General features: G+C 42.2%; 1 protein-coding gene across 6 annotated transcripts in view; it reads left to right on the top strand.

Moving 5' to 3' along the window:
• Positions 1-21,854, top strand: part of SLC26A4 (solute carrier family 26 member 4) — a 72,033-nt gene that overhangs the window by 10,208 nt on the left and 39,971 nt on the right. Inside the window, exons 1-3 of one of the 6 annotated variants that reach the window (XM_064575418.1) lie at positions 13,576-13,988; positions 14,757-14,938; positions 16,406-16,545. In XM_064575418.1, coding sequence (XP_064431488.1) covers positions 14,775-14,938; positions 16,406-16,545 — 304 coding nt within the window. In that variant the 5' untranslated portion in view covers positions 13,576-13,988; positions 14,757-14,774. Of the gene's footprint in view, positions 1-13,575; positions 13,989-14,087; positions 14,658-14,756; positions 14,939-16,405; positions 16,546-21,854 lie in introns of those variants that run through there. The other 5 variants (XM_064575417.1, XM_064575413.1, XM_064575414.1 and 2 more) reach the window with 5 other exon arrangements.

The following is a 21,854-nucleotide window of genomic DNA, read 5'->3' on the forward strand; positions in this document are numbered from 1 at the left end:
AACGTGAATAGTCACTATAAATCTAGCCAAAATTATGGATAGGTGGAGAAATGCGGTATGCAGGGGTTTGGCAGTAGTGGGAACAGAGGAAACAGAGCTAAATCTTCATCTCACCTGGTGAGAAAACTGGAAAAAACAAAACCAAAAAACCAGAAATGCATGAATACAATTTAGAGATGTGGACATACACATCAAAGCATCAGCTACAGGATTTGAAATGTGGTCACCTTTGGGAAAGAGAACCTGGCAGAAGGAGCTGAGGATTGCTATTTATCTTATTCACCCTGTAAAACGAGTTGATTCTTCCCACTGTAACACTGATAAAATTAAAATTAAAAAAATGTTTTTAAAAGAAAGCAATATTACTGAGTGAAGAATACTATTCTACTTTTCTGGAAATACTTAGATTCAGATTAATGAGATGGTTTATAAAACATTACGAGCTCTTTAGAAGAAAAAAGCCTTATTTAGATTTCTTTATATCGGTCCTCAGCTCGTATTAGCATTTCCATTTATCCCCAGTGTAATTATATTAACATTACATTAGCATATGACTGCCTTTTCCAGAACTCTAATTAAGATTTTAAATAAGATGTATACCGGTGGGAATCTCTCATTCACCCACGTTAAACACCTTTCCTATTTGATTATAATTCCACTTACTAATTCCTTCTGGCTTTTGTCTTCTAAACAATTTTTGATTTTTATGACCCGAATGCAATTTGAACTGGTCCAGCAAATGGTTTACAAGGCCCAGGTGTAAGATAAATTGGCAAACTGAATAGAAAAGAAGACAGCCATTGGGTAGCGATCAAGGTTACCCCAGCTGATCTGTTTATTAAAAGAACCGTGCTATGAATTTTTTTCCAATTCATTCTAAGTATTTTTTAGGCACCTACTCTACACTGAGCATTATGCCAATAATAACGGGCAACATTTGTTAGTCCTCACCATGTGCTAGGTTCTAATTGCTTTACCTTCTCCTCATCATTTAATTACTGCAGGAACCCTATGAAGTAAGTACCATTATTATCCCAAATTTGCAGGCAAGGAAAATGAGACATGGAGAGATGAAGTATGTTTCCTGAATTCCTTAGGGAATGGCTGAGCAGGGACTCAAACCCAGAATCCACACTCCCAGTCAGTGCTGCATATCCTCTCCCATGGAGGAGACCACAAAACCAAAGAAGAAAGACAAAGAAATTAACCACGGAGCACTTTACTGTGGTCTAGAAAATTCTCTTACTATACTTAATTATCACAACAATGTGAAGAATGATTATTACTTCCTTCTATTTGTGAGATTGATTAGGAAACGTGCTCAGAATCACAGAGATAAGCTTCAGCCCTTAAGAAACTTATTTCTACTGGGGGTTAAACACACAAACACAGAAGGAATTGGCACAACCACAAGATGATGTCAAATGTGTGCGAGGAATGAAAGTATAGAAAGAGCTCCACGGAAGGAGCATTTAACCCAAGGGAGATGCTGGTGAGGTATCCTAGTGAAGGCTTGATGTGTTGATTTGGGGCAGACACAGGAGGAGTGAAGAGCATTGTCCCTGATTTTTGTTCTTTGCTGTAGTTGCAATTTTCCTCTTTTTTGTAAATGTTTATTTTTTTACAATATATTGGCTTTCGTGTTGACAAAAGTCATTTCCAATCGATTGCCCTCTTTTTAGAAGAGTTTCAAAGCAAGAACAAATCCCTATGTTTAGGAATGGTATGAATGGGTGAAAGAACAGAATATGGGAACTCAAGAGGAGGGAGACTGTTCTCTGCAGGTTAGAGAAGGCGAAGGAGGGGAGATACTGGGAGGTAAAGAGATGAAAGGAAGCTAAGCGTAGTTTAGGAAGGAGAGTGATTTTCCCTGAGGCGAGTCTGTTTTAAGATAGGACCTGGATTCAAGCCTTCCGGGGCCAGACCACTGACCAGTATGCTCTTGGAGAGGCTTTCATAAATAAGATGCTGCCACTTGCCTTTTTTTTCTTTTTCTTTCTTTCTTTTTTTTTTTTTAAAGAATGTCAGAGGTGTAGGTGAGAAGAAAGAAGAAAAGTCTCTTAGCCAAGACTTGTGCCAGTCCCCTCAGATAAGTGGCACATTGTCTCAATCCAGGGAAGTATTGCTACTGCTTAGCATTTGGGACAGAGCCAGTGGTGACACTCAGCAAATATGGGTTCCATCTACTTGCGAATAATTGCCTCTACATCTTGTGACATCTTCCATGGACTCTGCAATGAAAATCAATTATAATCCCTTTTGGTGGGAGAAACTAAATTAGAAAGAAAAATGATTAGAAACAGAAGGCAGCTTGATGCTTGTGATGCCAGATTTGTTCAACATGTGATTCAAAAGCCGTGGATAAGTTTTTCCTGGCCGTTCTCCCAATCAACAACCTTTAGCTTACTTAAAAGCCAAAATCCGTGACTCAAAAGAGCGTGCTAGGAAGAAATTTTTGACAGATAAAATTAGCTATTCCTGGCAACATCAAATAACATATATACATACACTCACGTACCTTTTTTTGAAATGAAGCTCAAAATATACCAAGATCTAACTCAATCTACTCCCTAGCCTCCAAAACTCAATTATAATAGCTAACGTTTATCAAGGGCTTACTATGTGCCAGGCATTGCATTTAATTCTCACATCAACATTATGAGTTAGGTACTATTCTCATATACACTTATTTTAAAGGTGAGGAAATTGAACCAAAGGGAAGCTAAGTAACTGCCCACAGGTAGAAAATGACAGAGCCATTTTCAGTCTGGACGACTGCAACTTCAGACAGTCTGACTCCAAGGCACTCCTGATAAAGTCTTTGCCTTCCAGGAGGTTATAGCCTAGTAGTGGGTTCAGACAAGCACCCTTCAGTGTGGTAAGTGCATGCATATTAAGAGTGCTAAGGGGCGCCTGGCTGGCTCAGTCGGTCGAACAAGCGACTCGTGATCTCAGGGTCATGAGTTCAAGCCCCACAGTGGGCGTGGAGCCTACTTAAAAAAAAAAAAAAAGTGCTAAGACCTATGTAGGAAGAACATCAACCCTGGCCTTTGGCTATTAGGGAAGACTCCAGGGAGGACTCCATGAAAGGGGCACCTAAACCAAGACAGAAACTAGGCATGGTGAAAAGGGTCCCAAACAGAGGAAGAAGCAAACCTCCAAGGCAGAAAGAGCTCACTCGGTACCATGGGTGCATAAAAGAAGAGGGTGATAGAGAGCCATTTTGAGAAATTTTAAGCTAAGGACAAACCTGACCAGATATGCATTTCTAAAACTGTTACTGGCTGGTTTGAAGGATATCTTGTGAGTAGAACAAGAAGAGAAGCAGGGAGAACTATTAGGGTGCCTTTGGGGTAATCCTGGCCTAAACCCAGGCAGTAGCAGTAGAGATGGAGAGAACCAGAGGAACTGGAGAGTTATTTAAAAAGTAGACTTGACAGCAGAATGACATCAAAGGCATCAAAGAAGACTGAATTAGGAGGTGTCCTAAGTTTCTGCCTTAGGCAACTGAATGGATGGGATGCCATTCACAAAGATGGGAAATTCAGGAAGAGCAGCAGATGAAAAAATGGGGTTGAAAGAAGATCATTATTTCCATTTTGACCATGTTGAGGTACTCATGCAACATACAAGTTCATAGGGGGATCATTCTTTATGAAAGAATAATTCACGTGAGTCCTTTTAATCACCCAGTTGCCCTAATATATTTTTCCCCTAATATATTTTTAAAAGCTTGAGTCACAAAATTTTTTTTTATAAAGATTTTATTCATTTATTTGAGAGAGAGAAAGTGAGAGAGAGCACAAGATGGGGAAGGGTCAGAGGGAGAAGCAGACTCCCTGCTGAGCAGGGAGCCCGATGCGGGACTCAATCCCGGGACTCCAGGATCATAACCTGAGCCGAAGGCAGCCGCTTAACCGACTGAGCCACCCAGGCACCCCGAGTCACAAAATTTTTAATAGAACTTTTTCACCTAGTAATCCACAACTATTAAGACATATATATGTGTGTGTATATATATATACAATTTATATTATCACTAGGGAATTTCAAACATCATATTAGTTCTTTTTAAATGATTGACAAACTACCATATGGCTATTATTTAAAAAAAATAATACAGTACAAAATAGCGTACAACAAAAATAAGTCTCTTTATTAGTATGAACTTATGTTAAGCTTAATAGAGATACAGATGGTTACATACAGAAGTACTATAGGTATGTTTATATACATATTTTATAATATGTAAAATGTTACCTAATATTATTTCATAATACACACATGTATTTCTTTGCTCTATCAGCAATGCCATCCCAGCAGCAATGAGCCCACCGACTGCCCCCATCTTGGTTTCTAATACTGTTTCCCAATAAAAGAAACCGGGTGGGCTTCCTTAGAGAAATGGCAGATTCAAGGACTGATACAGAAAATATACAAGATAAGCCTGGAGGGGCTCCTGGCTGGCTCAGTCAATAGAGTATGTGACTCTTGATCTAGGGGTTGTGAATTCAAGCCCCATGTTGGGTGTAAAGATTACTTAAAAAAAAAAAAAAAAAGATAAGCCTGGAGCATCTTACAGTGCCAGAAAGTAAGGAAGTGCTCTAAAAACCAAAATGAAAACCACCCTACGTTGATGGGGACATGTCAAAGGGGCATAGGAGCCAAATGAAAGAACTTTCAAGGCCAAACCTGGAGTAATTTGATGAACAAAATAAAGTAGTATTAGATTCTAATACAAAGGATAAAAGAGTCATGATTCCATATGGACATAAATAAATAATTGAATAAATGAATAAATGGAGGGGGCTGACACAAATCTCTGTTACAGAAGAACTCTAAGTAATCTATGTAGATACTCCACCCTCACGGAGATGGAGGTTAACTCCCCTCTCTTAAGTGTGGGCTGCATATAGTGACTTCTTTTCAAAGAATACGGTTATAGAAAAGGGGGTAGGGTAGGAGAGAGTCACTTTACAGTGGAGAAACCTAATAGGTGATCAAGCTCAATACCCTATCAACAATGATAAGTCATATTGAAACTGTGTATCCTTGATATGATAAGATAAAAATGTCTCTTGCCCTGTATGGTTTTCCTCCCCTCAGAAGCATAACACCAGTCTAAGTATGAGAAAAACCGGATAAATGCCAGCTCGGAAGTAGCCTACAAAATACTTAGTCAGTACTCCTCAAAACTGTCAAGGTCATGAAAAACAAAGGAAGTCTGAGAAACTGTCACAGCCAAGAGGAGCCTAAGGAAACAAGAAGACTAAATGTAATGTGGAACAGAAAACTAACGTTTGGTAAAAACCAAGGAAATCTGAACAAACTGTTGACTTTAGTTAATAATAATGTATCAATATTAATTTTTTCATTGTGGCAAAAATACTATACAAATTTAAGTTGCTAATAGGAAAAACTGGCTATAGGGTACATGGGAACTCTCCATACTATCCCCTCAATTTTTCTGTGAATCAAAAACTATTCTAAAAATAAAATGTATTTTTTAAAAAGTCTCTTGCTTCCATCAGAACCTTGTTTCTGATGGATCTTTCTAGAAATACTCTGTTTATCTGCAGAGATATTGTTAGTTCACCCCTCACTATTCCTTCTCCACCTTTCTCTACTCTGCTCTGTGCCCTGAAGACTGACCTAATGAGCAATGAAAGAGCTGTCTGGCTTCTTCCAGTAGAATTTGGGCAATGGAGAAACAGAGGGGTGGGGAAGATCCAACCAGCAGAAGATGAGAGGTTAGGAAGGGGAGCAGCTTCTTCCTTGTTGGGCCCAGAGTTAGCCATGCATCCATTCTTCTCTTAAGGGCTACAGCTCCTGCTGAGCAGCCCCGTCCAACCGCTCTGGGTTGTGGTAACAGCTCCCACCCCCTCTTCCCGCAGGCTAGAATTGCTACCAGCAGTCTTCTCAGACGGTAGACGGCCGACAGCTCCCCTCAGCTAGCCCTGAGGTGCTTCACCACTGCCTTGTTGGTTTTCCTTGATCTGCCACACTTTTTATAAACAGTCCCCTTATTAACTCTCAGGGTCTTACCTCTTTCTTGCTAGGACTCTGATTAATATCATATACAAATGTATATTCCTTTCCTTTATACAGCTAGGAGCATGCTATACACACTTTTTGTACCTTGCCCTTTTTTCATCTATGATGCATTTTGGGTTCCCTTCCATGTCCATATTTATTGATCAACTTTGTTAGTATCCCATAGTATCCTATTGTCTTTAAAATATTATATCAAAAGAGAGGAGTTAAAAGCTGAAACCTAGCATAGGGACCATGAATGAAGCCTGGGATGGGGGAAGAAGATAGGACTAGAAATTCCATGATATTGTGGTGAAGAGAACTGACACTGCCAAAGCCTGGAGAGGTGAAGAAGGGGGAAGTTAAGAAGGTGGGCTCTGGAGTCAAACTGCTTGGGTTCATATTCCAGTTCAGCCAAACTATATGACCTTGGGCAAATTACTTAACCTTTCTGTGTGTACTTTCTCATCTGTAAAATGGGAATAACAATATCCACCTCAAGGTAATCCTTACGCTCAAAAGCAGTTAAGTTTTCAAGTTAGCTTTCAAGTCATACCACACTGGGTAATATGGGTCATCCAGTGGAAATAATGCCATGAACTTCCATCCCAGTCTCTCATCCTGGTCCCAATCCTTTGATTCTTTCTCCTCAACCTCCTTCAGCTTCTTCCTTCTCTGCTCTTCACACCAATCTCTCTCTTTATGCATGATAGGCTTTCTTTCTCTTGATATTGAAGATTTTGCTTTTAAATGAAGACTTCGTAGATTCTAGGATTAATTGTGTCGTTACTAATTTATAGTTCAATAGAGGTAATATAAATAATTTTAAAAACCATTTTTTAATAAAGGAAAATAGCTGTCAGCCAGCCAAAAAAAAAAAAAAGGAAGATAAACTGTCTCAGATAATATGCCATTGTTTTCTACCAAAAGCTGTTAGAGTTGTTGTCTGGATCAATGTCTGCTCAGATCTAACACAAATTACCTTAACTACTAAGGAGAACTTACTGAGTGTAAGGCACCACCAGTCCCAAAAAAGTAAAGTTATTAAAGTTATTAATCATATATGGGATAATTAGAAACAATTGAATAAATTCTAAATACTAGAAGTTTTTCCTTTATATGTGTCATTTAAAAACATAGCTACCAAAAAACTTTATTCAGAAAATAGTTCTCCGTGATGAATCACAGACCTGTACCCCTGAAACAAATAATACATTATATGTTAAAAAAAAAAGTTCTCCAAAGAGTTCAAAGTATTGTATTTTATTTTATTTAAATTCAATTAATTAACATATAGTGTATTATTAGTTTCAGAGTTGGAGTTCAGTAATTCATCAGTTGCTTATAATAGCCAGTGCTCATTACATCATGTGCCCTCCTTAATGCCCATCACCCAGTTACTCCATCCCCCCCAGAGTTCAAGGTATTTTAGATTTTCTTTTCTCACCACCTGAATTCAAGGGTCATCTGCATTTTACAGAAGAAAAGAGGTCTTTCATCCTCCTTTATGACCTCTCAAGGGCTTGGTGCTGGCCTTTTTATCTGTCTACCCCGCCCCCCTCCCAAAATGCCTGGGTGTAATTGCTACATACAAATGTACGGAGGGCTCCCAGGTTGCTATCTCTAGATCTGACCTGAATTTCAGCCACACTACCTTCCTTTTTCTCAAGCACAGCCTGCTCTTTCTTGACTCAGGGTTTTTGCATTTGCTATTCCCTTTTCCAGGAAGGCTGTCTCCTCATCTTTCAGATCTCTCTTCCAAAGACATACCCCGTTTAAGGCAGTCCTCCCACTCTCCTTGCCATACATTTTCCCCACCAGCAATTCACGTGACATCGTTCTGTTTATTTCTCCCATAGATTTCATCACAACTAGAATATTATCTGATTTATTTCTTTGCTTGTAGTCATTGTCCCCCACAGGAGTATGATTTCTTCGGGGGCAGGAACTTTTTCAAACCTGCTCATTGCTGTATCCCTAACACTTAAGACGGGGTCTGACACAAGGGGTTCAATAAAAATTCACTGAATGAATAAATGGATGGATGGATGAATGCGTGAATGGAATACCTAAATTACCAACTATGACAACAAGGCACATTCCTCAAGTTTCCCTTTTCTCCCTCCATTGCTAACTTTAAAACTTCATGCTAGTGAGAGACAAATTTCCAGACCACATGTCAAATTTGCATTCATATTAAAGAATCTGATGCTTCCTCTACTATCTGAGACATTATTGAATTATATAAAAATACATTTTTATTGACACTGCAAATTGTTTTAAATTGGAATTCATGGCCGCATAGTTTTAGAAAGAATTCTTTTTTTTTTTTTTAAGATTTTATTTATTTATTTGACAGAGACAGCGAGAGAGGGAACACAAGCAGGGGAGCGGGAGAGGGAGAAGCAGGCTTCCTGCTGAGCAGGGAGCCCGATGCGGGGCTCGATCCCAGGACCCCAAGATCATGACCTGAGCCAAAGGCAGACGCTTAATGACTGAGCCACCCAGGTGCCCCAAGAATTCTTTTTTTTTAGTGATTTTTTTTAAAAGCATGGGTTCTCAGTTTTTTTAATTAGTTTCATTCTTACCTCACAATTTCTCAAGATTCCATCATTAAAGATCAACCAATCAGGGGCGTCTGGGTGGCTCAGATGGTTAAGCGTCTGCCTTCCGCTCAGGTCATGATCCCAGGGTCCTGGGATCGAGCCCCACATCAGGCTCCCTGCTCAGTGGGAAGCCTGCTTCTCCCTCTCCCTCTGCCTCTCCCCCTGCTCATGCTCTCTCTCTGTATCTCTGTGTCTCAAATGAATAAATAAAATCTTTTAAAAAAATAAATAAATAAAGATCAACCAATCAATAATTTAACAAGTGTTTCTTCAGTACCTGTTACATCATCATGATTTGCCAAGGTCTTATCTGGAGACACAAAAGAAGACTAGCATTATAATCTTACAGATAGAAAAAAAAAAAAAAAAAGACAAGCAGGAAATAATCAAAAAGCTTAACAGTGGTTATCTGGGTAATGAGATAGGAAGTGAATACTGTTTTATATTTTAATATATTTTTTAACTCATCTGCTTATAGGCATGTCTTATTTTTAAATACCATAAAAGACATGTACAATATTATGTTATTTCTGTCGTCAAGCAGCATATTTTGTATCTAAGAGGGAAAAAAGTAACATACAGGAAACAGAGAACTATTGAATACAAAATTGTATGGTTACTGAAAAGAAGCCCAATCAGTTGTTCAGAGGAGAGATGGGAAAAGGTGAGAGAAAGTTAAGGTTCTTTTTGTGTATACTTATGGCAGAAATTTAGCATCTATTGTCTTGAGAAAGTCAACAAGCAAAATGAAAATAAATGCTCAGGATTAGAGTTGATTTTCCCAGTGAAAATGACCACTTCCCCAGGCAGCTGATTTTTCAGAATTTCTACTGATCACCCCACACCAGCTTGAGATGTGAACAGTGTTTCTGTTTGAAATGTGGACAATAGTGAGTTCCAAACACTGCCTCCAAACAGAAGTGACTCAATTCAGTTCTAGAGAAAAAAATAATAAATGAGCTACACACATGACAATTCAAATGTAGAAGATGATAAACATCAAAGTCTAGGTTGCTTTTGAAAACAGATTGGGGCATTACTTGCACATTTCCATTAGTTTGTAGTTCTTCTGATTGGAAAACTTTTAAGTTGTTTGAAAAGAAGAAAGTAAAAATCTACACCATAAATTTGCCCTCTAGACCAAAAAAGAATAAAAAACTGCAAAAAAAAAAAAAGGTTAAAAAATGCCTCTAAGTAAACTCTAGGATACCATCAATTGTAGGATGAGTCCCGATAAAAGGTGAAAAATACGCATTTTAGAATCAGTGAAATAGTGTATATATTTTGCGACCACTTGATGAATGTCTGCTGCCCCCACAGATAAGAAACCAGTGTCCATGCCGATTTTGTTCATCATTATACCATAGCCGGCACTAATCAATTCTTAATAAATCCTTGAATGAGTGAATGAATGAATGAACGAGTGTGTAGATCGAATAGTGGAGTTTGTCTTACACTCCAAATACGTAAATGATAAATACAAAATGCATTTTAAATCAGCATTAATGGCTAAAGCAGTGCTGGAAAGTAACAACAACATTGTCTGACATTTATTTTGAAGTGACACATTATCTCTTTGGAAAGAAGTCCTTTTAGAAAGGATTAAATTCTGATAAATAAGAACCTCCCATCTCTACGTGAGCCAGGTGAAGCTTGATTTGTAAAGCCTAAGTGAGTAGTTTGAGGTGTTTAATATAACAAGTAAATTGGACAGGGAGAGCAACCTGTTATCACATCCTACTCTTCTCTGTTTTTAAAAGACAGCCAGATTCAGACCTATGAGAAAAGCAAGTCTCTACTTTTATAGAAACTTGTAAGGGAGATGTCATTCTGTCCGTGCAACATTTCTTTCTTTCTTAGAAAAGGCTTTTAAAGGGTGCCTGGGTGGCTCAGTTGGTTGGGCCGCAGGCTCTTGATTTCGGCTCAGGTCAAGATCTTGAGGTCCTGGGATCAAGCCTCCCCTCCCCCTACCTCCACACTCAGCGGGGAGTCTCCTTGAGAATTCTCCCTCTGCCTCTTCCCTCCCCCCTCAAATAAATAAATACATCCCTTTGTAGACAACCTCTTCTGTTTCAGGGTCAAAAGCCCTCAACACAAGGGTTTGTTAAAAAAAAAAAAAAAAAAGGAAAAGAGAAGGAAAGAAAGAAAAGAAAAAGGTAAGAAAGAAAACGAAAAAAAAAAATCGTGAAGAAAGAAAAGGCATTTAACAGAAGAAAACAATATCTTTAACCGGGTACATAGAGCACTGTAATATTACAGTGTGATAATTATTAAACCAAATTCTTCTATAGAAATATGCAGTTCAAAGAAAAATTCTATTCTCCAAAGGAAGTTACCCTCTTGCCTTCTAGTGTAAGTTGATAGTCTATTTTCTCCTCTGTCCTTCTGACACCTCTAACCCACTCCTTATTCTGTTGATCTCTACCACCACCACCAAACCACCATTAAGTTCTGACACAAGTGGTCCACAGAGCTGACTGGCCCAGGTTACAGTGTTCAAAATCGCAAGTAACAGGGAGCAGAAGTTCTAGAATGGGATGTGGGTTATATATGTATTTGCATAGAGCCTCCACATTAACTCAACTAAGAATTGTGAATCATCTAGGTGAATGACTATGGAACCAATTAAATGAATTGACATGAAATCTTAGGCAGCCATTGGCAAAAGTTAGGAAAAATCCATATGTACTCACCTGGAAGATATCAGTGACATAGACTTAATTAAAAAAAAAAAAGTTGTAGACCAATATGTAATTTAAGTTTTAGTTTTTAAAAGAAATATGTTGGGCTCTAAGTATATCTGTTTAGAAAACATTATAGAAGGTAATGATGGTTGAGGGAGGCATAGTACTCTCCTTCAAAAAGTTTTGGTCTCCAAAAAAAAAAAAAGTTTTGGTCTAGTGAGAGAGATAAGATTTGTATGAAAACAGAATTAGGATATTAAGGTAGATAGTGAAAGGCATCTTGAGAGAATCAGATAAGGGGCCAAGAGAATTCAGAAAAGGGACTGGATTAATTCTGACTGAGAGCATCAAGGAATGTTCCTGGAGAAGATAGTGTTTTAACTGGAGCTTGAAGCTATGTGTGAGGGTGTATAGAATGGAAACATTCAGAATCTACTTTAAGACAAATATTTGCCTCTATTTCAGTGTAGTTGAGTTACACATCCAATAATGTGTTACTTACAGAAAATGCCTATACACTATATACACACTATGTATATATATGGAGAGAGATTCGTATGTTCAGTACATGTAGCGATTTAGAAATAGATGTACATTTTAAGTAACATACAGAACCTTAGAGGACTTTGAACCCCATCATAGGATGTTTAATAGCATCCCTGGCCTCCATCCACTAGATCTCAATAGCATACCTTCAGGCGTGACAACAAAAATGTCTCTAGACATTGCCAAATGCCCCCCTGCACCCAAGGGGCAAAATAGGCCTTAGTTAAGAACCACTGGTTTATACAGGTGACCCTTGAACAATGTGAGTGTTAGGGGTTCCAAACCCTGTGGAGTTGAAAATCCTCCAATAACTTTTAACTTCCCACAAACTTAACTACCAATAGCCTACTCTTGATTGGAAACCTTACCTGTAACACGATCAATTGACACATACTTTGTATGACTTATGTATTATACACCGTATTCTTACAATACAGTAAGGTAGAAAAAAGAAAATGTTGGGACGCCTGGGTGGCTCAGTTGGTTAAGCGACTGCCTTCGGCTCAGGTCATGATCCTGGAGTCCCAGGATCGAGTCCCGGATAGGGCTCCCTGCTCGGCAGGGAGTCTGCTTCTCCCTCTGACCCTCCTCCCTCTCATGCTCTCTGTCTCTCATTTAAAAAAAAAAAAAATGTTATTAAGAAAATCATAAGGAAGAGAAAACACATTTACAGTATTGTACTGTACTTATGAGAAAAATTCCACCTATAGGACGTCCTGTGCAGTTCAAAGCTGTGTTGTTCAAGGGTCGACTGTACAAGCTAAACCTCCCCTGGGAGTGGGTAAGAATTCTCAGGTTCATGACCTGGATTTTTATTTTTGGGTCCCTTCTTCAATGGTTCTTAACTTTATTTAAAGTTTATTTTATTTAAGTTATCTCTACACCCAACATGGGGCTTGAACTCAGGACCCCAAGATTAAGTAAGAGTTGCATGCTCTTTCCACTGAGTCAGCCAGGCACTCCTTAACCTTAAGAATCAAGTAAGTTTTTGAACATCTGTTGAGAGCTGTTGACTCATTCATTTATCAGGAAAATGCACATGCTCACACCATGTGGAATACAATTACAGGGAATTTACACTAGGGTTCTCCGCAGAGGAGTTTTGTTTCCTGGAGCTTAGAGAATTTTCATGGTCTGTATTTTCCAGCTAAACAACTGAAGGCTGGTGTCCAGAAGGTCCATAGTCTCTTTTGGAGTCTCTTCTGTATTTACTTCAGAACACTGATAATCGGGCGAGAATCTTCCTGTTTACCAAACTCTCCCCTCCTTTATCTTCACCTACATTAGTCAGTGAGATTCATCCCAGCAGGAGACGGAACCCTGCTGAGGTAGGATAGATCCGACTGCCCCTCACTTCTTTCTAGTCTCCCTTCCTGTGGAGTCCAGCTGATTCCTTCCTTAATTGCCCAGCTGACTGAGAAGAAAGAAAGAACCAAAGAGTCAGCAGGGTAAGAAAGCCAGCCCCCTGGACACTTGGTTTTGATTGTGAAATATAACACACACAGGCACACACAGAGAGAAAAGTGAATTCACAATGTATCTAAAATTTATGAATAAATTATGAACTCTCTATAACCACCACCCACTGAGTACTTCCGAAGAAACACTTTCTAGAAATACAGAGCGTTATTAAATACAAAACTGGCCACTGCTCCCTTCCTCCTCCCCCCCCCCCCCCGGAGCAGTATGAGAGCTGTGTCCTGACTGTGGAGCTTCTTCATTCACACAACCTAGGAGCCAAGGTCAGCGCTCCAAGCAGTCCTGTTTTTCACGCAGGGCGGGGCTCTGCTCTCCTGTAACAAGTTTCCCTTTCCCAGCCCCTGACCTCGCAGCCCGCGTTAGCAATCGCGAGGTGAGCGACGATCCCACTGGCCCTTACGTGACAACAAGTAAGAATCTCGGCCTTCCCGGTTCGGGAACGGTAAAGAATGCGGGAGGAGTAGCATTTCTTTCCCAGTAGGATAGGTGGAGAAAGACCGCTGCCTCTGTATCCCTCTTTTCGACTAAGGTGTCTCTGTTGTTCCATAAATAAAACGTCTCACTGCCTTCTGCGAGCGCTATAAAGGCAGCGGAACGGCTGTCCCCGGGGGCATTCCGGGCGGGCCACCAGCCGAAACAGGTGAGCTGGCCGCTGAGGATGCAGCTTACTCCCCCAAGCTCTGGCTTAACTCCCGGGAGGCATCGCTAGGCGCAGATGGGACTAGTGTGGGGACACGGAGCGGGCGGGCAGGGGGCAGTACAGCCTTCTTTTTGAGAAGCTGAGAGCGAGAAGGAGGCTAGCAAAACAGGCCCGGGCAAGAGGTCTGCTCCACCTGCCCAAAGTTCTGCCCCCGGGAGAACTGCGACCCGCTGCTGGAATTTGCCTGTAGTGCACGTAGCCCCGGGTAACGTGGCCTGAGGTTTCCACGCCCGGCCCGGGGGCCAGTGCTTCTCTCCTGGTGCGCGCCTGGGGCTGTGCCCTGGGTCGGGTGCGACGCGAGAGGAGCGCTCCCAGGGTCCCCTTCCGTCCCCGCACGCGCTCGGGCTCCAGCCGGGATTTGGGGAGATTTCAGGATGCGGACAGCGCCCTGGCTGCCCGCGGGTGGGGACTGGGTCGAGCTGCGGAAGACCCCAAGGCGGGCCTCACCCTCTTCGGAGTCCGGGAGCCCCGGGCAGCAGGTGCAGGCTACGGGACCCGAAGGTCCTCACGTGCCCGGGTGCAGCCGGGTGGTGCGCGCCCGGGGGCGGCGGCCTGGAGCACCCGGGACGGCGGCGCGCGGACCAGGCGCTCCGGGATCGGCTGCAACAGGTGGGGCCAGGCGACAGCTAACGGGCGGTCGCCTCTTCCTGTCCCTTCCTCTTGGCCTCCTCTCCCTCCTTCCCCGCTCCATCTCCTCCCTCCTCGTAGTCCTCCGCCTCGCAGGTCATGGAAGCGCCCGGCAGCAGGTTGGAGCCGCCACCGCTCCCGGAGTACAGCTGCAGCTACGTGGTGTCGCGGCCGGTCTACAGCGAGCTCGCCTTCCAGCAGCAGTACGAGCTGCGCCTGCAGGAGCGCAAGACGCTGCGGGACAGCCTGGCCAAGGGCTGCAGGTAGCGGCCGCGGCGGGCTGGGCGCGGGCAGCAGTGGGGCCGGGCGTGTGGGCGCGCGGACCCGGCGTGGGATGGCGCGCCCCCCTGCCGGGTCGCCTGGGCTTCAACCATCCGCACTGCTGTCCTTCCTGGTCGCAGGGTGGCTCCATCATTCTCGGCCCGAATTGAGTTTAGCCCCGGAAACTCATCTTTGGGCAGAGTGTGTTCCGGGTGCCCCATCTCTCTTTTCATCCTCTCTTCGGGACATCTGGAGTGCGCTTTGGGGTACAGCACATCCCTAGGGTCCCCTCGTGAAGGTCAGGCTGAGGAGAGTGGAGAAGAAAGGGGCTCGATTGAAAAGACAGGATGGGTAAACCCATCACCTGGCCAGTCCTTGAAAGCCCCAAGTTCATCTGGGCAGGATGCCACTCGGAGACACGGAATGAAGGCTAGAACCCCGGAGAGTGTACTCCAAGGTCTTCCCTCTCTGGCAGTGGGACCCCCAGGGAGACCTGCATCACTCTCTAAACCCAAACGGGCCGCCTGTAATTAGATACCACAAAAAAGAACTAGAGAATTGTCAAGTGCTGCCAGATTTTCTTTCTTAAGAATCTTTTATTACAGAACGTAAGTATATACAAAAGTAAACGTAGTAGAATAATGAAGCCCCCTCCAAGTTTTTACCCACCACCCAGCTTCAACAACCAAGCTCTATCTATCTCCACCCACTTGCCCCCATTCCACTATGGAAGCAAATCCTACATAGTGTATCTTTTTGTCTGTATATATTTCAGTATATTTCTCTACGGACTCTTAAAAAAATAACCACAGTCCCCTTATCACACCTAAAAAAATAATTCCTTAATATGAAAAACATCAAAATTTCCAAGTGTCTCATAAATATAATTTAAATAGTTCAGTTGAGTGAGAAGTCGGATAATGTCCACCCACTCTTAACATTTTTTTTCTTTTATCTATAGGATGCTGAATTAAAAAAATACTAAGTAGCAACGTACAACAAAGTGTACATTTATCATATTAAGATTTTTGCATAAACTGGCTCCAAGCTTGTTGTGCCAAAATAAAGAGAGTGTGTTTATTTTTCTTTAAAGAAAAAGAAGTAGTAAAAGAAGGTGCCTGGGTTAGAAGTGTGAAAATTAATCTCCTTTTGGAAACTCCACATTGATCGTTCTGTGGCTGGTCTAGAAAATGGGTCCGTGTGTAGGGATATTTTCTCAGAGGATTACAAAGGTGGGAGAGGGGAGGGAACACTTAATCCTGTGTTTTCTAGTACAGCGCATTTAAAAGGGTAGATAGAGTTCTTGGCAAAAGCATGGTAAACACTTGAGCGTTAGTATTTGCCAGGCAATTCTTATTCTTTTTCTAAATGGTTATAAAGATCAGCAGAGCCCAGCTCAAAACTTTGTGCTTTGCAACTGGTTGTGACTGAGATGGTATTGGAAACCCAGTTTTCTTGCCTTTTGACAGTTGTTCAAGAAAGAGAGGCCTTGGTGTGCTGAAGACTCTCCTGCCCATCTTGGACTGGCTCCCCAAGTACCGAATCAAGGAATGGCTGCTTAGTGACATCATTTCGGGAGTTAGTACTGGGCTAGTGGGCACGCTGCAAGGTAAGGTGTTGGTGGATTGGCTCCCAAGTGATTGAGAGTCACCATCTCCAGCAGCAGTTCATAACTTCCTCCTGAGTCCCAGGAGTCTGTACCAAATGTTTGCTTACCCTTCAAGAGCTTCATCTTCCTCTAGAGCCCCTTAGTGGACAGATTTGCCTCTTTTTTCCTCTTCCTTAGAGTTCTTTTGCTGGGAAACCCTGCTGCTTCTCGAGCTGCATGGCTTCAGCTAGAGCCCTAGCATCTGAGCAGTGGCTCCCCAGCTTCTATTGACCACAACTCACAGTAAGAAATAGACGTTACATCATGATCTGCACATGCATATCTCAAGTTCTGTGAAATAATATTAACCCCCACTACAAGTGATATACTCAGATAGTTTCTATTCCGTCCTCTTCTATTCTGCTTATATTTTTTAAATGATGATTGCAGTCCATTACATTATTTTGCATCCCACACATGGGTCTTGACCTGCAATTTGAAGGTGGCTTAAGGGAAAGTGAAGGAAGTGTTTTAGCCTGGAGTGTTGTCCATAAGCTTTTTTGTCTGTCCTCCTTCCTTTTTTTAATCCATCCCCTCATTTTAATCTCTGGCAAAATGTCTTAACAGTGGTGTTTTGTTTTGTTTTCCTTTGTTTTGTTTTAAACAGGCTTTATATTATATTTCCATGAGCATCTTAGAAATCTGTCGCATAGTTGGTGAATCGCAGTATGGGCATTCTCCTCTGTCCGCCATCCCCATTGTCTTGCTTCTGCTATCCCCCCAACTCTACAAACCCCTGGACCATGAAAACAGAAGTCTCATTTATTTATTATAACTTGATGGGGCATCTAATTATAGTGCTCCAGGCACTAGGTATGCTGACGTGAATGAGCTGTACCACCTGCTCTCAAGGATCTCATGGTCCATGGGAAAGTGCATAATAACAATTCCACAAGGGCTGTGACAGGGGTAACAAGGCCTCGGAGGTGAGCTTGCACAGATGCTCACAACCCAGCCTTAGGGGACTGGGACTGGCTTCCTGGAGGCTGAGTTGTCAGATGGAGTTTCCGTGAAGGTTAAGTCTGAGACTGCCCAATGATGAGAAGTAGAGTCGGGTGGGGATGTGGGTAGAAAGATGGCTTGAAAATGGACTACTTCAGAAGTTAGTAACAGTTGTTGAGCAATGTCCAACCTTTGCCCATAGAGCTCTCAAGATTACTCAGAGCAAGCCAGGTAGACTTCCACAGAGGAGGGTATTCTGCGGCCTCAGTGTGGAGCCCCTGCCTGACCAACCACGGTTTCCACCACAAAGGTGGATGGGAGAGGAGGTAGGGCTGGGCAGTGCATTAGTTTGATGATGCCACGTGCCCATAGGGGACTGTGAAAACTATAACATAGCAACACTGTGTGACTCCTAGAGGACAGGAACCATCGAATTAATGGTGTTTAGCTAGTGCCTGGCATGGAGACTGGCACAAAATAGATGGCTTCATAAACACTGAGTGAAGAGGACTGAATTGCTTTTCTGCTGATGAATCATCTTTATAGGTAAAAAAATGATATTTCAAGCTCTAGCTCCCAAATTTTCATAGACAAGTATCTTATAAGAATTAATCCTACTTTTAATTTTGTTTATTAAGTATCAGACACTATGCTTAAGGGCTTTGGCCAATTATCTTGTTTAATCCTCACAAAAATAATTATTAACTCCTTTTCAGTAGATGAGAAATCCGCTAAATCTTTTTCTATCTCTATAAAGTTATCTTTGTAAAGTAAATTTCTGGGAGGTCAACCTGGTTCATTCGTGCATTCATTCATCCTTCATTCACTTAATACTATTTATAAACCAATTCTGTATGCCAGGTGCTCAGCCATGAAGATTCAGTGGTTTATTGACAAGCACAGGTACTGACCTCACGGAGTTCCTTTCAAATGGTGGACGTTAATTTAATTAAATTATTAATTAAATAAATAAAGAGATAAAGCAAAAAAATAAATACAGATTGTAATAGATTTAATCCATTGTGTTGGATTAAATACTCTGTACTAAGGATTACTTTGAGGAGGGAGAATTTATTTTAGATAGAATGGTCAAGGAAGGCCTTGCTGAGGGGATGAAATTTAGTCAGCGATCCAGAGGATGAGGAGACGCCATGGAAGAGCAGAAAGGAGAGTGTTACTAGGCAAAGGCCCAAGGCCAAAAGGAGTTCAGTGTGTTTCCCAGGGAGTTACAAGAAGAATTCTAGTGTGGTGGGTGCAGTGTGTTTGGGGGGAGGGTGAACAGAACGAGATAAGATTGGGCAGGGCTGGGTTAGGATGAGGCAGTGAGGCACTTGCTCTCAGAAGGCTTCCTTACATATTGTGCCTCAGGCACCTGACTTGCCTCACCCTCCTCCCAGCCCCGGAGGACAGTTGTGTCAGCTTAGACCAGCTCGAGCAGGACACAGAGAGATCGGCACAGATCTGAAATGTACCTTGGAGCAACCATCACTGGTGTCTACTGATGGATTTGGCATGTGGATGAAAAATCCCAGATGGCTCCAGAGTTGTTGGCTTGAGCAACCGGGTAGATGGTTATGTTACTTATTAAAATGGCAAAGACGGGCTAAGGAGCAGGTTTGGGATGGAAAGTGAAGAGTTTCCTTTTGGACACGCTAAGTTTGAGATGTCTGTGAGACCTCTAAGTGGAAAGGCCAAATATGGAGTTGGAGCTATTACAAGTGTGCAGAACAGAGGAGAGGTCTGGGCCAGGCAGACATAGCAGGGAAGCATCCCTGTAGAGGCGATCTTTATAGGAGTGGGAATGCCTCAGACTACCCAGGGAGAAAGGTCAGAGGCAGAGAAGATGGCTGGACCATTCAGAGGTCAGGAAGAGAAGAGGAGGGCCACAGAGAACTGTGAGAAGGCTCAGGAGGTTGGAGAGAAAGAGCAATTGGAGGGATGTGGGGTCAGAAGCCAAGAGAGGAGGTTGTTTTTAAAAGGATTGAGGGGCGATAGTGTCATACTCTTCAGGGGAGAGTTTGAAGATGGAACACAGACAATGCTTTTAAGAACATTTGCTGTGTGGGGCGCTCAGTCAGTTAATGTCTGACTCTTGGTTTCGGCTCGGGTCATGATCTCAGGGTGGTGGGATCGAGCCCCACACCAGGCTCTGTGCTCAGTGCAGAGTCTGCTTGAGATTCTCTCTCTTTCTGCCCCTCCCCCTGATTCCACGCATGCTCTCTCTCTCTCTCTTTCTCTAAAATAAATAAATAAATCTTAAAAAAATAAAAAGGTTTTCTGTGAAGCAGAATAGAAAAATGGCTGTAACCAGAGAGAGGTAAGGGATGGAGGTAGAATGAGGGAGGATTTAGGTTTCTTTCAATAGAAGAGATACTAGAATATATCTGAGAACTGGTGGGAATGTCCTTGTAGAGAGAAAGGCGTCTATGGCCCCCGAGGTGGAGGAGAAACTGAAAGTGGCAAGAAGGGGGGGAACTGCAGCTGGGGCTCAAGGACAGAAGTAGGCGGGTTGCTTCTTAAAGACAGGAGGGATATCTCCTCCATTTTTAAAGGAAGAAAGAACAAATGGTACAAATACAGAGGGGTTTGAAATTATGGTGAAAAGCAAATTAGGAACATTTCTATGGATTCTTTGTTTTAGGCGGAGTCTAAGATTCATCTCTGAACGGTGTCTGTGTGCAAAAGGGGGAGGGGCAGTTTGAGGAAAGTACGGGAGATCTGAGTCTTTTTCAGAGCAATGGCATGGAGTTGAACCACCAGGCAGTCCTGGGGACACCAAGGATAGGGACAAAGTGAATAAGTTAATCCTTTAGAAGCCCCACAAGAACAAAGAAATGTTGCAACAAGGATTCTGGAGTAGGTAAGCTGAAAGGCTGGGAGGCTATAGTTTGAGAGAGGGAGCTCAAAATTGAGATTTCAGGGGCAGTCCATAGTCTCTAGTGGTGGCAAGATCCATGACCCATCTCTGGCTGGCGGGGCAGCTGAGGAGTGTGGGAAGAACTCACCAGAGAGTGCAGGCTCAAGTTACTGAGAAACCACTGGCTGCTAATGATAATGGGATCTTTTTGACTTTTGTTATTAAAAAAAAAAAAAATGTTACCACCAGGCAGCAAAAGGTCAATGCAGGCCTTTTAAGCTATCTTCATTCCCAACTGCAGGGAGACTGCTCTCCAGTGTCTACTTTTGCCTTCTAGAGGCTTTCAAATGTCTGTTAGCACCACCTTTATCAGCATATGCCACCGTCCTACACATGAAGGGTCTCAGCACAGAAGTTCTGTGGCTTAAATCAGTGGCTTAGATTTCCTTACAAATTGTGTAATTTCAAAATTGTTGCACCCAAATCCTTTATAAATAGAGGTGATTAGTCTATTTGAGTAGCAGTTGTCCCTAAGTAGGACACTGTATGGAAACAGACAAAGTCCCCATTTTCTCAGGCCGGTAAAAACTGCACAGTTTAGGGAGGTGAAGTTTGAGAAGGACTTGGAAAAGAACATAGAAAATAGGTTGTTTTTATTTTCTGCTCCTTCTTTGCTTGTCTTCCCTTTGGGGAGTTACCTTTCCACTCCAAGTTCTTGGGACGAGTGATTATTGCCATTTCTTGTTGTAAGTTATAGATTAAAACGATTGCATCAGTAATACAGATCATTCTAGAATGCAAATTCTGTAAGGGCAGACACTTTCTTTTGTCCACTTCCATATCCTCCCAAACCTAGAACAGTGCAGGCACATGGTAGGTACATAATCAACAGTTGTCAAATGAATGCCTGAATGCTTATTGTAGGAAACCAGAAAATACATATAAGGAACATGAAAAATACCTCCTCCACAAACTAGAAGTCTCCTTTGATCCTACCACCTAGACAACCCATTAATATTTTAGTAAATATCCTACTAGGCACATAAATGCATATCTTTTTTTTTTAGATTTTATTTATTTGTTTGTCAGAGAGAGAGAACACAAGCAGGGGTAGTAACAGGCAGAGAGAGAAGTAGGTTCCCTGCTGAGCAAGGAGCCCAATGCAGGACTCGATCCCAGGACCCTGGGATCATGACCTGAGCTGAAAGTCAATGCTTAACTGACTGAGCCACCCAGGCATGCCCACATAAATGCATATCTATGTAAAAGAATAAAACGTCAGAATGATAAACACTAAATTCAGGATAGTGGTTGCCTTCTGGGAGTGGAGGGTGGAAGGATGATGTGATTGAGGAAAAGTACACAGAGTTGCAACTTTACTGGCAATTTATTTCTTAAGCTGGACAGTGAATACATGGGTGTTTATTAATTATATAGTCTTTTTGTATATGGAAATGACTTTGTATAATAT

This window comes from Mirounga angustirostris, unplaced genomic scaffold (genome assembly GCF_029215605.1).
Source record: "Mirounga angustirostris isolate CCGP_5_RB_7025 unplaced genomic scaffold, mMirAng1.0.hap1 SCAF_12, whole genome shotgun sequence".
NCBI lineage: Eukaryota > Metazoa > Chordata > Mammalia > Carnivora > Phocidae > Mirounga > Mirounga angustirostris.